Source organism: Poecilia mexicana, unplaced genomic scaffold, assembly GCF_051168715.1.
Source record: "Poecilia mexicana isolate PSO_F unplaced genomic scaffold, ASM5116871v1 scaffold_21, whole genome shotgun sequence".
NCBI lineage: Eukaryota > Metazoa > Chordata > Actinopteri > Cyprinodontiformes > Poeciliidae > Poecilia > Poecilia mexicana.
In genome coordinates, this window is record NW_028263390.1 from 7,441,763 (window position 1) to 7,460,184 (window position 18,422).

At 39.8% G+C, this 18,422-nt stretch overlaps 1 protein-coding gene across 1 annotated transcript in view; it reads left to right on the forward strand.

The window, feature by feature from the left end:
• Positions 1–18,422, forward strand: part of atad2b (ATPase family AAA domain containing 2B) — an 86,414-nt gene that overhangs the window by 53,288 nt on the left and 14,704 nt on the right. The window contains exons 25-26 of the mRNA XM_014992520.2: positions 651–1,355; positions 2,712–2,842. Coding sequence (XP_014848006.2) covers positions 651–1,355; positions 2,712–2,842 — 836 coding nt within the window. The remainder of the gene's footprint in view (positions 1–650; positions 1,356–2,711; positions 2,843–18,422) is intronic.

The window sequence follows — 18,422 nt, forward strand, 5'->3', positions numbered from 1 at the left end:
ATACCCTTGCTAAGCTAGAGTTGTTCCGTCTATCATGGGCAAGTGCAAATTTATCACCAGTTGGCTGGACGAAGTTCGTACATTTCTTTTGAGATATATACTTTGTAAATTCCATTTACAATGGTCTTAAAAGGTTTTTAATTTGAGTTTGTGAAGCGTGTCCCGTTGCAATCAATTAATTGCATGATAAATTAAAACCAGCTCAATAATTTTCATTTATGTGATTTATCTTTTTTCCTTCTTCCTCTCTTTCTACCAAAAAACTGTCCGGTTCTTTGGTCTGAACTAGAACTAGAGCTTTTTTTTGGAAGAACAATTTTCATAATTCGTTTTACATATTGTTTCAGTTATTTTGTTTGTTAGATATTTAAAATCTCTTCGATTTACAGTGTTAATTTTTTCTTAGAATTTAAAGATGTTTAGGAATGTGTTTTTGCATTATGTATTGCTTGAAAATGGTCTCAAAACAATAATATTATTGTTTATGGCTATAACTTTATCCTGACATGCCTCTGTGAAAGAAACTCTGCCTTCAGTTCAAACTGATCTGAAACTGACGGAAAAACATAAAATAAAAAATTGGTATAACATTAAAGAAGGGTGCGAGCATTTGATTAAGAGTTGAATTTTCTTTGTTTTCCTCCTCTTAGATCATCTGAAAAGGAAGATTTGCAGGCGGCCATCTTGGAAGCGCGGCATCATACGCAAGAAGAAAATTTACAAGAAGGGAACAGAGGAGGAGGAAGAGGAGGCGGAAGCTGCAGTTCCCAGTGACTCGTGTTTGACACAGGACGAGGAATCGTCGTGTGACACTCCAGGTCCCCAAGCCAACGGTCATCATCCGCACGGCCCGTCCACAGAAGAGGAAAGCTCCAACGAACCCCCCGTTGTGGCTGAAGGCAGAGAGGACGCGAAGCCTAAAGAGGAGGAGGCGACGGCGGCCAAAGAAAGGCGAGCGGCGACCCCAGAGAAACGCACAGAACAACACCGCCTCTGTGGCACTTCTCCGCCCAATTCAGAGGAGGGTAGTCCGGCCAAGCGGGCCGACTTCCAGCCTTTGATGGAAACACTCAAGTCGTCGGATGTTCAGGTCCAGCCTAAACACGCAGAGGGTCACCGGGTTTCACAAGTGGACTGCGTGAATGGGACGGAGTCGATGGACAGCGTAGATTTACAGAGCCTCAAGAGGAGCAACGAGGCCGACACAAGGACTCCTCCGAGCTCGGCTGAAGGCTGCAATAAGCCAGAACAGGAAGAGCACAAAGACAAAAATGTGAGTAAGCAAACTCAGGAGCAGCATCCCCTGGATGACGGCGCGGTTACACAGACTGTTGAGGAGGATCAAGGGAAAGAAGGTATGCGTGTTTCTCTTTTGCCCAATTTCTTGTGCAGAAATCCTTTTTATCCTCCCGGCTTTCGGTCTGTATTTATGCAAGATAATATTTAACGACTGCAACCAAAAAGCGTCTTTTCCATTATATCCTATAAAGCTGTATTACTGTGTTCTGTTTTTTCATAGAACACATGTCAAACTCGAAGCCCGGGAGCCAAAAACGATCCGCTGTAACTTTTTATGTGGCCCCCTAGACTCCAGAGGGTCACATAAATAGCACCAAAAATATACCAGATGTATGCTTAAATTATATTACAACAATCAAATCATAGCAGCTTTTTTCTGTATAGTGCCAAATTACTTTAATGTGAAAAGATGTTTAATGTTATTTAACTTTAAGAATCAGTGGTGACATTTTATGTCATTTTATTAAAAAAAAAAAAAAAAAAGACAGACTTGGAACTGCCGGTTGAGATTTTACACACTATACTACACTGCTAAAGAAAAAAAACTTTCAGAGGGGCACTTTTTTTTGTCCAGTGGTAAAAGAGGAGGCACTCTACCACCACCTAGTGTCCATCTCTTCACTTGCCTACAGTTTTTTATTCACATTTTAACAGTATGTTGACATGTTTTATTAATATATTCTGCCGTGGAATCAGCTGCCCATTATTTATCGCCTATAATACATCCGCGGAGGCACATCACTTTCTTTACATCTTCACTACATGGGGCTGATTCTTAAAAAATTGATCATTTTGAATCATTTCGTGAACCGAATAGAAATCTTCCAGGCTACGTGTTCAAATATCGAACTGTATCATTCGAGAAACTCCAGAAGCCTTCCCGTCTCCCACCTTTTGACCCTTTCTTATATTGAAACAAAAATCTAGTGTTTAAGTTAGAAAATGAACCAAAAGTTGTGTGTTTGGTTACGGCCGTGCAGTCTGCGATGTGCTAAGCTGAGGCCAGCTGCATGGCTGAGGGAATGCTGCTGATTAAATATGGTTAAGCCGTCATAGGATGGCACGATCACACAAGTGGATAAACAAACAAACTGTGGCTCCTGTCTCTGGAGATAATTTAGCTACTCCACCTCCACTCCCCACACAGGCAGAGCTTGGACCTTTTTTTTTTTTCTTTTTTTTTTTTTTTAAATCAAAATAAAATTCTTTTCTCCAATTGTCATAAATGGGCAAGAAGAAAGTCAAAAGGTGAACGGCAGATTGTTTGTTCCATAAAATATGGTCCACTTTGTGCTTTTCAATCTTTAACAGGACGAGTAATGAGGTGTTTTCTTTTTTTTTTTTTTTTTTTTTTTGGCAACAGTCGGCACATAAATGTTTCTCCCATCAGTTCGGCATTGTTCTTGTTGCAGATGATTCCCAAGAACAGACGAGCAAGTCCATCACGTCTGAGCCGCTGACGGTGCCAGCCGGGAGGATGGAGGAAGAGGCGGAACCGGCCCTTACCTACCCTCCGGTGGTGGTGGACCACCAGCGACTTCTGGTAACTATCTTCTCAGTCTTCCTACTGCAGGCGACGCAGGAGTACACCAAAGGAACGGAGGAAAGATTGAGAATCTAGTCGATTATGCATCAAAAGCATTATGTTTTCATTGTTTACAAGGCAAAATCGTGGAAGACTTCAGTTTGAAAGCTGACGATTGAAGTGATTTGTTGACTCTGCTGCAGGTAATTGAGGTTGTTTCAACGCAGATTGTAATTTAACCGTAAATTCTCTGCTCTAACAGTTCAGTGGAATTAATAGATTTTTTTTAAAGCATTTCCTTCCTTTTGTTTAAATTTCATACCAAACCACCTCTTTCTTTCTTTTTTTTTTTTGTGAAATAGAATATAACATCACTTACTGTTGTTAGCATTGCAGTGACTGGTATCAAAGGAAATGTAGCGAGGTTAAAGATCCTGTGGCTTTCACGGATTTAATAATAGTTGTATAATTAGAAATAAAAGAAAATCCCTGCAGGCGCTCCGGGCTTGACTGTGCTGAAACGTATCCTAACCCCCTTATTTTACCTGTGAAAGGGCATATGTAACAAAGCCCTTGTCAATAGCTAGAAAAAAAATCCAGCCGAGACATTTTCACCTCCACACAACTTCCTAATCCTGTTTTCACATTACCTCAGAATTGGAAAGAGAACTCTTTTTTTGCTCTTTATTAACTGTGAATTTTTATTCAGCGCTCAGAGTTGACTAACTCCAGAAGGAAATGGACTAATAATACACCACCATTAAACTCTCTAATTCAACAAAGAGAGCGGGGCTTATTTTGAGGATCTGGAAATTGTAAATCTGTGTTCATCATTAAACATGTGTACACGCAAACACACGCACGCGCACGCGCGCGCACACACACACACGCACACACACACACACGTTAACAGAAGCCAGAAGCTGACACCACAGAGATATGCAACAGCTGTGGAAAACGCAATCAAATCCACTGACAATGAAGTTCCCGGCTTATAGCGGCAGTTTGACAGAACAATTTAGAGTTGATTATTTCTTTTTTTTTTAGGCATCTCAACTTGTAACAGCAATCTGATGTTTTAATAACCTTGGTTTGATCAAGCCTGTGGTCAGGCTGGACCCTTACAGATATTTTCCCATCTATAGTCAACACTTCGAATAACAACTTTTTGCTTCAGTCATAGATGTTAGATTGTTGGGGGTGGGGCGGGGATGTCTCTTACCAGCTTTCAACATCGAGAGATTAAAATCTGTGAGCCTCAAATCTCGCGTTTTGCCACAGGTTCTCTGCTGGATTTAGGTTGGGATTTTGGCAGAGGGTTCGGACACGTGGATGTTTTGGTCCAAGTTGTTGTCGTTGTGATGCTTGAAAGCAACTTTTTTTTGGTGTGAGTTTTTCCGCCTTGAAATGGTCTTATTCAAGGTTTGCTTTGTTTTTAGCACCATTCATATTCCAGTTCACTCTGTCCAGCTGAAAGAGTCCATCACTCCATCGTTACACTGCCGCCACCGCGGTTTGTGGTTTAGATGGTGTGTTGAGCGCCATTAGATTGCCTCCACATTGTTTTGCCTGTAAGTAGACCTGTCGCAGTAACCAATAAACCAATAAGCCAATTAAGTCGCATAATAAGTTAAAGGGACCACTATAATTTCCATTTGCATAATTTATCTGGGTTTTTTTTTTCTCTTTTTTGAACGACAGTTTTGTTGACAGACTTCATAATCCATTTTATTTGTAGTTTCTGTTTTGTTGACTTATTTTCCATATTCAAAACGTCTTCCAGCTCCAGTGTTAAATGTTCAGTAGAATTTAAAGTTTATTGATCTTTAGGAATGTGTTCTTCCGTTCTTATGCCATCACTAGTGCATTACTTGAAAATGGTCTCAAAACAACATTATTGTTTATCGCAAAAACTTCTGGAACAATTTCTCGTGACAAAGCCTCCGTGTAAGTCAAAACGTTCAGTCTAGTTCTTACCTGCACCAGTCGCCGTCATGTCGGCAGGTTCTCCTGAGCTGTGGAAGACGTTGTGGTTGTAACATGAAAAGTATGGGAAGGCAATTTCAAAGCACCGTGAAAGAAATGCAAACACTTTTGAACCCATCAAGGTGTATTTTGACTGTATTTTTCTGTTTTATTGTTGATTCTTACCTCGATTTTGGTGCGTTACAGGTGCGCTCATAAAGCGATAATGCTCTTTAAAAGCTATTGATTGTAACTGAGTGATGCATCGTAAAATTATCTTAAGGCAGACCTGAAAAAACTGAGATGTTTTACCTTACTACTGTGTATAAACTAGTCATGGACATTTTACCAAGAACCTCAAATGTGTTTTTTTTTTCTTTCAAAATTGTCTTCAAAGAGAAAACTGGTATAATGTGTCCTTTAAGACCTAAAGAAATGTTAAAAATAAAAAAAATAAAAAGAAAATCCTTCTAAAACCAAATATGAAATAAGATCCACTTGAGGGTTAAATTTTAAACTAACCATGAATTATGGAGCCTGCCCTCTCCTTTGTTCATTAATATTATAATAAGAGCGGCGTGCGTCTTAAAACAGCCGCGCCCGCTTGAGAAGCACGAGAAAGGCAGAAGCATGAAAACGTCACCGGGTTTGAAATGGAAACTCATGCATATGATTTATTGAGTCTTAAAGCTGTTATACCACCAAGATTGTAGCTTTGTAAAGCTGCAGTCCAAACTCCACCGCCCCCTTTTTGTTCGATTTGTTTTTTTTAACCTGCTTCCGTTCTGAGACCTTGAAGGACGTAATGGAAGCGGATTGGACTTTGAACGCAGCCTGCAATTTGAGGCGTATTTGTGCGACTCGTCGTAGGAATTCTCCTCCAACAACACCCATTGTTCAGGTCGTTGTAAGAAATCCACATTATTTGACGGTTTGAGTTATTTTCGCTGAATAACGGTCTTCATGCTGCACACGCTGTAGTGCTGCACTGCCAGACAGTAATCCAACAAATAAAATATTTACCTCGATGAATTATAGAAAGGACGAAATTCAAAAGTTACCCATTCAGTTTTGAATTTGTAAAAACAAATAAGGATTCGGAAAGCAGGGGAAGGCGTCTGCGTAGCGCCTGGATGTTTCTAGATTGTCTCCGTGGCGTCGGGCGTTGAATTTTAAACTGGACAAAACCCTCAGACAGAGGCTGCTTCATCCCAAGGGCAGAACACCAAAGCCTCAGATGAGTGGAGTTGCGTGTGCTGTCCAGTCCAACAAAGTTTGCACTGACTTCTACATTGGTGAAACCAAACAACGGCTTCATGGCACAGGAGGATGAGGCTCCTTGTGGTTAAAAACAGCAACTCTACACCCATGCTCAGATACAACTAAACATAGAATGTGTTTTTAAACTATAACTTTAAGGCAGCTTTTAGGAAAAGAAGCAGAACAACGTAAGTGATGTCACTTCCTTTTGGGAGGCCAGTTCTGCGGGTTTTTGCGAGAACCGTTCATTTAGCCGTCACACCAAAAACCGTCATGGTACTCCTCTCAGAAACGTTTTGGCTTTTGTTAACAATTAGTCTTTTGCTTTTGCATACATTTTAGATATGTTTGTGTACGAATGTTGCTATATAAATAAACTCTCCTTGCCTGCCAAGTGGAAATGTACTGATCACACATTTTGTTTGCCAGTTTCAGCTCGTCGATTTTGTAAATCTCTGACCGGCTGACGTGAACTTTAGCTGACTTCGACCGTCTTAGCGGTGAAATATCTGTAGTAAAATACAGAAATTACTTTCCCCAAAACAGCACAAAAAGAAGTAGTTCTACATATAAAATTTGACTAAAAACAGCAATAGTGTATTTCTTACATTCTTTCCCGAGACAGATTGGAACATTTTTTTTTTCGCACTTCAAAATGAACAAGATATCAAGAAATTACAAGAATCCATTCAAAATAAGTAATATTTGAGGGGATAAACTCTGATTTAATGTTTTAGACGATCATTCGTTTATTGTAAATATACATTAATTAGCATGTTAGAGTGAAAACAATGTCACATCTTGTGTTTGAGAATCAGCTGGCGTTACACAGCTCTGGAGTTACACAAGGTTCAGGCTACAAAGTCAGAACAAGCACAAAACGACGACAGGAAGTGACAGCTCACTGACTATAGCTATTAGTTATTAGCAAAACATAAAGCATTTACTGTAAACATCAGTCTGTGTATATTCCTTACTTTAACGTTGACATTTCGTGGAAGATCTAAATCCAGCCCATTTCCTTAATTAGACGGAATTAGACTCCTTTGAAGAAGGAAACGGAAAGCACCTTGTTTTTCACATTCGTCTTATTCAGTGGAGTCCCATCATGTTTCAAAGTGCCAGGCTGAACATGCCTGGTACTTTGAAACAGCTTCTGTTTCAGCTTCTTTGCTTTATGAGAGCCGATTTATCACCATCTCACTGATGCTGGAAATGGCTAAAATGAGTCTCCTTCAGTCTGTAACGGCATCCGCTCTGAAGAGGAGCACTTATTTCTGACCCATTCAGAGGATTTCATTTCTCGTTTTATTTTTGATTGGTATCGCCAGCTGATTTTTTTTATTTTTCTTTCTGTAGATCTCTTCATAAAAGATGCTTTCAAGAGAAGGTTAATTACGAAATGAAGCAAAGAATATCTCTTTATTAGATTCTTGAAAAGAAAATTTCCTCTTTTATATTTTGAGAGATGGGACTAAAGGTGAGGAAGATGGAGGAACTAGACTCTTTGGGTGACCAACCAAAGTCCAGTCCGCATCTCTACCCTGCTGAACTCAGCAGACGGGTAGCTGCATACACTGCACTGCAAAAACTCAATCTTACTAGTTTTGGTACTGGGCAGATTATTTCACTTATAACTAGTACTTTTTTGACTTAAAACAAACTTCTATTTCTCATTCTCATTTCAAGTATTCTAAAACATTTGCACTAGAATCTAGACAAAAATACTTGGTTAAGATTATTTTTTTCTCCCCCCCCCCACCCCCCCCACAGTTTAAGCTTATCCTGTCGTTTTCCATTCATCCCGCGTTGATGCCAGCGTCTGTCAAAACCTCATCTAGTGTTAAACCATCGTCTCTCTTGAATTTAGCAGGGACGCAATTACCAAAACGGGCCATTTTTTCACAGCTCCCCATCAGCAGGTGTTGTTCTTGTGAGAAATGCAAAGCAAACAAGGCTATGACTCAAACATGAGCAACTGTCGGCTCCGCCGGATCTCGCCTCCCGCACGGCCGGGAGACGCTGAAGTCGCGGGGGAAGCGTCTCGGCTGGTACTTTGCACTGTCACGCTAGGGTCCCACCTAATACCCCAAGTGTAAATTGGAGCCTCGGCTCAGCGGGCTCCCCTGACAGCACTTCCCGCTGATCAGATGTGGGGGTTAGTTTTTGAGAGCTCTGTGTAGTGTAATTGGTGTAAAAGAAGTGTTCCTCTGACATGTGCTTAGTCCTCTCCTGCATGCTCCGAAGTGACATCCAGCTATCAAACCATTATCTAGTGGCTTTTTACACATGTCCTGCGAGGAGAACGAGGGGCGGGGGCCGTGTGTGTGGAGAGGGGGGGGGGGGGGGGGTGCGCAGCTCGTCTTGCGGAGACTGAATTTATCTTTCAATCTGATTGACAGGCTTTTTAGTCGGCTTAATCTTTGTTCTTCAACCGGCCGCCCCTATGAGCAGCCACACACACCACTAATCTGGGGGCTTATTTGTTAGCATGGGAGAAGAAGGGATCTATCTTAAAGAAGCAGATTGTGAATAGTGTGGACTGTGAATAATTGCTTTTTTTCTTCCCGGGCTTATGGAACAAATTGAATTTCCGGTGCACAGGATGAGAGTCACCGTTTAAGCAGATTTTTTTTTTTGTTTTTTTTTTTTTGGCAGGACCGGAGCTGGCGCCGAGCCTGATTTGTGTTGGGGCCTGCAGTGGGAGGCACACTATTCCTTTTCTCCTCAGTTGTATTCATTGATTGTGGAGGGCTCATTATTCCTGACTTTTAACTAGATTCAAGAGAATCTGAAATACAGTGTCTTGCAATAAAAAAGAGAGAGAGAGAGAGAGAGAGAGGAGGGGGGAAATCAGACTCCTGGCACTTTTTCCACATTTGTCACATTACAGCCACATACTTAAATGTCTTTTATTGGGATTTCTAGCCGTAGACCGATAGAGTTGCATGTGATGTGAAGTGGAAAGAAAAATGATGCCTATTTTGTCCAACTGTTTTTGTAAATATAAATCTGAAACGTGTGGCTTATATCTGAACCTCCTCTCATTGTTTTTGGGTACGTCTTCACCAGCTTTGGACATTTAGAGACAGAGTTTTTTTTTTTTTTTTTTTCTCCCCCCTTTCTTCTCCACTAAGAAGCTGGAGCTGAATCAGACTGGATAGAAATGGGGGGGCTGTGAATCTCACCAGATTCTCGTTTAAATTAATGTCCGGACTTTGACTTGGCCATTCTAGCACGTGAACATGCAACGGTTGTTTGTTTTGATCCGTCATGTAGAAACTCCCAAAAAATGCATGAACATTTGTGGATGAAATTAGGGGTGCAACTAACAACTGGTTAGTTTAGCAGACCTCTCTATGAATTGCTGTTGGACAGTGAGGGCGTCGTTTCATTGCTCCGCCGTTATTTGCTCTCGTCAGCTTGAGTAAAGTCAAGTTTTTGTTGCTGCCAGTTTCACTGAAATGACTCTTGATGCTGATGATGCCGTCTGGATCAAAATGAATTCCTCAGCACGAATAAATGGATCCCGCTGCTTGTTTCTCTCCCTCCTCGAACCGTCTCTCATTCTCATCTGTTTTCTTTCATCGAGATTCAGACACTTGTCCACAGATGGGCCCAGAGAAGTGGTGCTGAGGATTGCAGATGAGAACTCAGAAACAAGATATCCAATCTGGGACCCGCTTTTGTTTTTTTTTTTTTTTGCACTGCATCTTACCCAAGAACACACACACACAGATTATGGTGCTTTTATGCAACCCAAAAAAAAAAAAAAGCTAGTGTTTCTGGTGGCTGGCACAGTGTGAAGTCTTTTGGCTTGATGTGTAGCATTTAAAAGCATGTCAGGATTTCCTGTTTTAGAGAAGCCTGTCAGCAAAAACAGAAAAGAAAAGAGGAGCTATTTCAGTTTGTCATCTTGTTTCATTTTTAGCTCTAATGACAGCAGGGGCCCCTCTGGCAAAGTGGCCAAGCCACATGTCTGTTCAAAAGAAAACGGCATAATAGCAGTGCTGGTCTGCGGCTTGGTTGTCAGTAAAATAGCATTTGAAGTGCTTCTTTTCATTACATTCATTCTGCTCTATGTTGTTGACAGTGCTGCTATTTACATATTGATTTGGTCACATAGCTGCAGCCCCCCTCCCCCACCTTCCACTGGCCTTGTGTGTGGCGACCAGGTGTGTCAACACCTTTTAATGTAATCGTAGCAATCTGTTATTGCTGCCATTTTTGTTTCGCCGTATTTTCTCCAAACCTTCAGTTTGACTTATTATACCCTTTCGCAACACTTGTGCCCCTCTTGAAACTTATTCCGCCTTCTCGCCGTGTAATCTTAAGATCTGGGACTCCTGATTAGTCGCACAGTTCATGAAAATGGCATTTTGAACGCTTGGCTTCTCTTTAAGTCGACCCCATGTTGAGGAACAGTCGGCGTGCAGTCGCTCAGTGTGGAAGTAAACGCTTTTGTAAACCAATCAGGCTGAGAGAAAGGTAGAGTGGGAGGCGGAGGGAAAGCAGCGTTGTCAACCTGCTTTCACGTTTAATGCATAAACAGCAGACTGAAGGGCTGGAGGCATTATTGCCTTGCAGTTATTACTTTTTTCAGACCTACGTTGTCTTGATCATTTAGCATATTAAGTTTTGTGTTTTGATAAGGTTTAAGAAAATAGATCACATTGATGAAACTCAAAAGTCATTACCTGCCGATCCACAGAATATAGTTGTCTCTTCAGGTGAGGGCTTTCAAATGTTAAGTATTTGTTGGTTTATTTATTGTTCACCTTTTTAGTCTTACAGGCACTTTTACGTTTTTGGTCGACAAGTTTTGTGTTTTCAGCCTCTGTTGGTTGGAATTTAGTGCCGCGCCTTCTGGTTTAGCGTGACATGTTGGTGTGTTTTTATTGTGACTTGCTGTTGAAAGTGAAAGGTCTGATTGCTTACAAGTCAGTGAATGCACCATCCCGCTCCATCAGGTCGGAGTAACAAACACCTTTTAGTGTAGGTGCTATCAGAGAAAGCTGATGATGCTAAAGTCAAACTAAAATGTTAAATCTTAATTATTTTAACTTTGTTCTTAAAGGGTCAAATCCTATTGTACAGATATTTTCACACACACAGTGTGATGTTACCTCTGCTCTTTATGCCTGGAGGGCAAAAATACTTTTTTTTTTTTTTTTTTTTGAATGCTCTTCTATCTTCTTGCAGTAACAGATTTGATACCCACATCTGTCGGGACCAAAATTCTTATCCATGTGTCTCTATATTAAACATTTACCTCCAGCACTTTTAAGCCTTTCTGCTGAGTTTGATGTCTCCAGCCTTTTCATTCTGTTTGCACTTTTTATATATATATAAATTCCAGGAGCATATTCTCATAATACATGGGCTGTCTGCAAGGCTTATTGCTTGGTCAGCATGATTCAAAACAACACTTTTCACTTCACGGCACACATAAACATCACACAGATTACATTCCACATGCGAGGAGCAAAACGGAGCTGCGTTCTTCTTTAACTGATGACATTGGATCTCTTGATATCTTTAAAATGACATGTTCCCACATCCATCTAATGAAAGATCGTGTTGCTTCCATGGATTATTTGTGTTCTTTATTACATTCTTTCAGAAGACCAAACCAGTTTGTGGCTCTTGCTATATTTTTCCTATCTCTCTCTCTCTCCGTCTTTCTCAACGACTATATTTGAGCCATCGCTCTAACCATATTTGATTTGTAGAACTTAACCTTCCATAAATGCATAAGGGTGTAAACGTACTGAGCTCCCCCTTTATTTAATTATGACTATGTGCTAAGCTGGATAGATGGATAAACTTTATCAGTCAGCTTAGTTCACCAGCCAAGGTCTTCTCGCTAAATCTAATTTTCAAATGCGCCAGGAAAGGCACTTATTAAACTCGGATTGACTTCTAGATTATTTCTTCAGGAAATAATCTAGAAGGATTCGATCCGTCCGATCCCCAGGAAACACGCTGAAAGTCTCGGAGCTCCGTATTGATCAAAAGTAACTCCTTTATTGATCTTTCCGCGGCGGTGACTATGATAACATTTCGATTTATTATTTAATTCCATATATTTTCATCTGACCTTTTTTTTTTTTTTCCACTCGAGTTACACCACTTAAATTTTTTTTCTAGCATCTCACTGAAGACACTGAAATCTAAAGCTGCAGGTTCAGTAGGTTTTTGTTGTTTTGCTTTTTGAAAAAAAAAAAAAAAAAGGTATATTGAAATTAGTGTAGTAAAATAACAGTTGTATGTAAAGAAAATAAATTAAAACGAGGCAAGAAAAAGAACAACAATAAATTATATTTACGCATTCAAAGGAGTGGGTAGATGTATTAAACGTATTTTTAAATCCAATGTCTTCCAGCAGCTGCAGCATCATCCAACCAATTACTAATCCTGTTAACTTGGTTATTTTCTTTCTTGGTTACTAGTTTCTAAAGCTGTTTCCTCCAGGACATGTTTAGCTTTATTGAATATAAATTGAGTTTTAGACAGTTTACTTTGTGTATCTAATTTGAGATTTCTTTGTCATTTTATTATCAGTAATGACCCCAAGAAATCTACAGTCATTTACTCTTTCAGTCTTTACTCCATATATCTTCATGTTGGCTTTTTTTTATTTATTTTTTTATTTAATCTACTATTCCCAAATAACATTACAGTAATTATTACTTTAGTTACTAATACACATATCCCTGCATAATTTTTGATAAAAAAAAAACCTTTTAATAAAGACTTGTTCAAAATTAATCAGAACGTCTGCATGGCTGATGAGATAAAAAAAATCTCCTTCATTTGTATTTTATGACCAGGTCCACTGTAAAAGGTACCATTTTCTCCCATGACTTTTTTTTTTTGTTGTTGTTGCTGCAAATCGCCCCCCCATCATGTACCACCTCCGGCCTCGTAGACTCCGCTGGTTTTTATAGCAACAAACAAACCGGAATAATTTATAATTCATTTATTTGGTTGTGCCTCACGTGGAGGGTAAAAAAAAAAAAGGAAAACAGGAAGGAGGAGTGGAATTGTGCTCTTCGAGGCAGATATCGAAGGCTTAATGGTGTCCCTGGTGACAGGAACTGTTGGGTTTCAAGCCCCCTACCGCCTGCGAACCCTTTTCTCTCAGCCAGCGCCGAGGAAGACTCCCCAACTCTTACACACACAAGTCGGCGTAGCCAGAAACGCGTTCAGTGATCAAAGTAGACCCTCTACCACATCACAGCCGGCTACTGTCTTCATGCATGATTGTTCACAGCTTGTTTGTTTAACAGAAGCTTTGTGTGCAACACGATAAAACTTAGACAGCATCACAGCAGCGCTTTACACATTTCACAAGAGTAAATCGCTGTCTCTTCTCAAAGCCATAAAGTTGTGAATTTATGAAATGCATTTTGTTGGGGAAAGTGAGACAAGTTTACGCCGCTGCAAAAAAAGGTAGCAGGTTTCAGTTGTGACACTGTTATGCACTTCTTTGAATGTCTTCACACTTCGCCACGTTTCAACACCAAACTAAAACGTATTTAACAGGATTATGTGTGATCAACCAATATAAACTAATGCAGCTTTGTTAAGTGGAAGCAAATCAAGCGAGGCCTTTCAAAATTTTTACAAGTGAAAATATTAAATGTAAAATCACCTCTTTTGAACTTAATGTTATGATGTTATTTCCGCATCAAAAGCACACCTGGAGTGTTGCTTTGAGTCTTCCATGCATGTTTAGAAAGTCCTTGAATCGCCTGTGGCAACGATTCGGAGGCACCTCAACGCTTGCTCTCAAAAAGCGCCACCTATTTCCACAAACCTCGTCCTCGGAGCCTCACTCTCTAGCCGAGCTTCCTGAGAATGGTTACATGTGGTTACCGTCGTGATGAATTGCTAAAAGAGCAGAAGCTTCTTAAAGAGACAGAGGGCAATTTCAAGGCATCAAAATGTGAAATCAGACTTCAAGTAAAATAAAAATGCATGTTTATTAGGGGGAAAAATCATTAGAATTCACTTATATGTTCATTATTTATTTACTGGAAATAAGTACTTTATGAAAACCAATTAAAAGTACCCCAACCCTATACACCCTAAGGGTTATTGTGTAAAAAGTCACATTTTGGTCATTTTTATACTCCCATTTGGGTCTCTACTCCTTCTAAAAACAGCCCAAGCACTTAAAAACAAAAAAAGCAACAAAAAAAAAAAAAACAGCCGGTTTAATCAAACGTACAAGTTTCCGATCACAAGATGACGACTCTACCCACAGTCACAGAGCCACAGTCGACCAATGGCCACTGGAAATGACAACCTTTTGTTGCATTCTTGTTGGTTGTGCAGGAGGCTCAACTTTTGCTTTTCAAAAATGTATGGTTGTGTAATTGTGCATCTGTTTGCAACTATTTTCTCATGTGAGTATAAATGCTGAGTTCGGGCGGTAAAGCCAGCAGGTTATCTCATTATCTAAGAATGATTTTGTGCAACTTAATGAACATGTTTTGTATAGGCGACGGGATTAATCCTATTTTTTTTCAAAGGAGCATAATACCTCACCTTTAAAATTTGTATTTGTAACATGACAAAATGTGAAATAATGTAAGAAGTAGGGATATTCTTGTAAGGCACTATAGCTCCGTATATCACTATCCTGATTTGTTCTCTTCCAGCAGAAGCATCCCACACCCTCGATCTGTGGTCTGAAGACACTTGAGAATAGAGATGTGAAGAAAGATGGGGAGGGGACAATAGTGCAGGGAGTTTAGAGGGCTAAGGTTAAATGGCCCATGTCAGTAGTAGTCTTTAATGCAAGGGATTACTGGCCTTTTGTGTGCTGCGAGCTCACTCAGTCACTGAGCCTGTGTAAGACACACTCGCACACCATTTACCACACACTGACGGCAGCATCCCGATCAAGCCGGCAAGAAAAAGGGCCGGGAAGTAAACTGCTGCAATCAGCTTTGCGCGAGGCAGAGAAGAAAGCGAGAGGACGGACAGGGGAGGAGGAAAAGAAAAATGTGGAACATGAAAAGAGAGAAAAGACAAACATGCTGGAAGCAGAGGTTTTTGTTGTTCAAAAGTGTTAAAATGGGGCTGAAAATGAGGTGAGGAGAGGCTCTGTTACACACTGAGTATAGCTCGAGGTTAGGACTTGCATTACGGAGGGAAGGAAAAAAGGTGTTCTCTCTATCATACTGAAGCAGAAGCATGATGGAAATGGAAAGGAATGCTGCAGTTGTGGCACAAAGGGAAGGCTGGAAAATTACCTTCCTGTTCTCATGTTTGCACGACGGGTCGAAATGATGCTGATTGGAGCTTTTTAGGCGTGGCTGTTTAAAAAGGCATCTGACAGCGATGTTATCCCTTTTTTTTTTTTTAAATCTCTGAGCTGTATTGAATTGATCCAAGCAAAGAAACGATTTGACACTGAAGCACAAAACAGACACCAGCAGGATGTAGTCAGTGTCTAATGATTGAGTTTTATTTATTTATTTATTTTTGTTATTGTCCACGATGTTATTACAAAAGCCTGAAAAGGTTTGTGAGTGTGTGTTTTATGTATAGCTATTATTTAGATTTACTAGAATGACCATTTGGAGGTTTTCAGGTTAAAATCTTATCCTGCCATGCTGCACATGTGAATGTTTGAAAGTTATTCAAGTCAAAGAAACTTTATGAATCACAGAGGGAAATTAAATGTTTTCTTCAGAGTTGTTGTAGATGCTTATGGCGGTGTGCAGGAAGAATTTCCTGTAGCAGTCTGTGCTACAACGTATCTGAAAAAGCCTCTGGCTGAAGACAGTTTTATAACAGTCTCATGAAGTGGCTTGTCAGGCTTGTTCATCATTCTCTTTGTTTTTATGAAGAACTCTTCAGGGATTAAGTTTATAAATGTATGCATCCAGTCCTGTTTCCTCGCTTTTGGGTTCAAAAGGTGAACAGATTTTTCTTCCTTCTTAATAATAGTCAATGTTTTAGCTGTGTCTAGTCTAAAATTGAAGTAAATCGTGCATATGTGGGGTACAACACAGCATTCTAAAAACTGAAGTTTTATTTTTTGTAACTTTTTAACTACTGAATAAAGACTTAATCTGGTTGGTGTGGGCGGGCTGTATACACAAAGACTGGCTTTATTTGCTTAGAGTTAAATACTAACATTAAAAAACATTTCACAGATGTTCATCCAGTTTGAACTAATTGGGGCCCAACAGGCCAAATGTCAAACCAAAAATCAGATTAAATCCCAATGTTTATTTCTGATTTAATAATAGCACAAGATGGAGTGTATGATTTAATTCATTTGGCGTTAAATTTCCAAAAAACAGAAGGCAGAACTGAGTGTATTTATTTTAGTTCTTCATTGCTGTTAATTAGAGCTGCACCAATCAATCAGCCAAAGATGGGAATTGACCAATTCTCTGCTGATCAGCTGCTATTTCTGATTGGCAGCTGAAATCTGCAAGCATCTGAACACCGTATGGTTTGATGCCCTTTTTCGAGTTTATTAGAATTCAAGTAAAGGTGAGAAACATGCGGTTTTTGTTGAAAATAACAGCTATAATCTTTCTACTGCACATTTTTTAGTGTTAAAAGTCCTTAAAGAAGAGCAGAAATGAGTTTAAGCCAGCAGAGGACTGCTTGTTGGATCTCCTCTGTTAATTCCATAAACAAGCTAGTAAACTGCAGTTCTGCTTGCAACGCCAATAATTTGTGCAAATAAAGCCTCATGTAGACTTTTCGTGTGCACTCAGGAAGCAATAAAAGCATGTGTGTGCCTCTTCATCTGATTTATTCATGACTAGTACATATAGAGTACCTTACGATCTGGGGTCAGCAGTGCTTCCAACTCACAGAAACATTATTTCTGAGAAAAAGTTAATATAATTCTTATAAAAATTTTAAGAAAGAACCAACATTTTATTTCTGTTAAGTTTCAATCAAAAGAACAAACAAATGACATCCTAAAAAATGCAACTTTTCAATGTTCCTTTCATCCTGTAGTGGAAATACAATGGAAACGAACAGCAGAAGAACTATTTACACTATCATTTATTATCTTAACATGTACATCCAATGCTTAGTTCTTCATCTTTTTCTGCTATTTGTAGCTTCAGAACCAAAGGTTCAGTACTTCAGCCACAGATGATCAAATCATTAATTCAGGTTTTACTGAATTACACATTTAATGTAACTCAAATTGTGACGCTGATTTGATGCCACCATCACAGGTGACATCACCCGTAATATAATGATGTCATTACAGGTGATGCCATTACATCACCTGTAAAGAAAGGTGATGTAATGGCATCACCTGTCATTACAGCAGGTAACAATGCTCTTGTTGCTGACATCACAAAATGCTTACAAATGTGCAGCAGCATTATTGAAAACAATCAGTACACACAGAAAAAAATCTCCAAGACAAATATTCTGTTTCCTCCTTACACTCACTCAGACACAACATTGTGATAATGTTGCATTTATAATGTCTCAGCTGTTCTATTTTTAAGCGGCGCTTTGCTCCTGCTTGCTGTTGTTGAGACCTCGTCGGTAACGGCTGTAAGATTCAGTCGGTTTAAAACTCGGCAGCTTCGGTCGGAACAGTTTGTGCTCAGGAACAAAGAAAAAAAAAAAAAAAGCAAAGAATTGTTTGATTTGGCCAAATTTTCACCTAAAAGGGCAGTGAAGTTTCTCTTGGTGCTTGTTCATATGTTAGCTTTAATCAAGGCGCTCTTATTTAACCGCAGATCATTGTTAGATGAAGTTCAGTGATTAATACGCTGCTGGCCCTTTTTTTTTTTTTTTTTTTTTTTTTTTTTTTACCTCTGTAATCCCCCTACACGCCTCCCTCCTCCCTGTTCACTGTAATTACCTCTCACATGTTCATTGATGAAAGGCTCTGACAAACACGCATGTCTTATTAATCACAATATCGCCTTGATTTTTGTTTTAGACACATGGACACTGTCTACCTCGGGTACAAAAGACACGCACGCACACATATGCGCAAGTTTATTGCTGTGGAGGTTTCCCTGTTTGCCTGGTGTCAGGGGTGATAACATTAATTATTGTGCCTTTGCAGTCGCAGCCCTTTGCATTCTGATGAGCCCTGCGTTTGACTAAACCCGCACAGAGTAGCTGACTTTGACTTGGGTAAAATGTGAAGAACAGGTCAATTAAAAGAGTCTTCGACTGCTCCGAATGTTTTAATTAAAGTAGCAGTGAAATGTAAACTTAGTTCTAATTATGATTACCTTTAATTAGCTGTCACTCTGATCCTAATTGCCTTTGAATACTTCTGACTTCTAAATGCCGCATCTCCAAGCGCCACTCGCCGCGCCAGGCTTCGCTTTACGTGCCAGGTCATACGGCC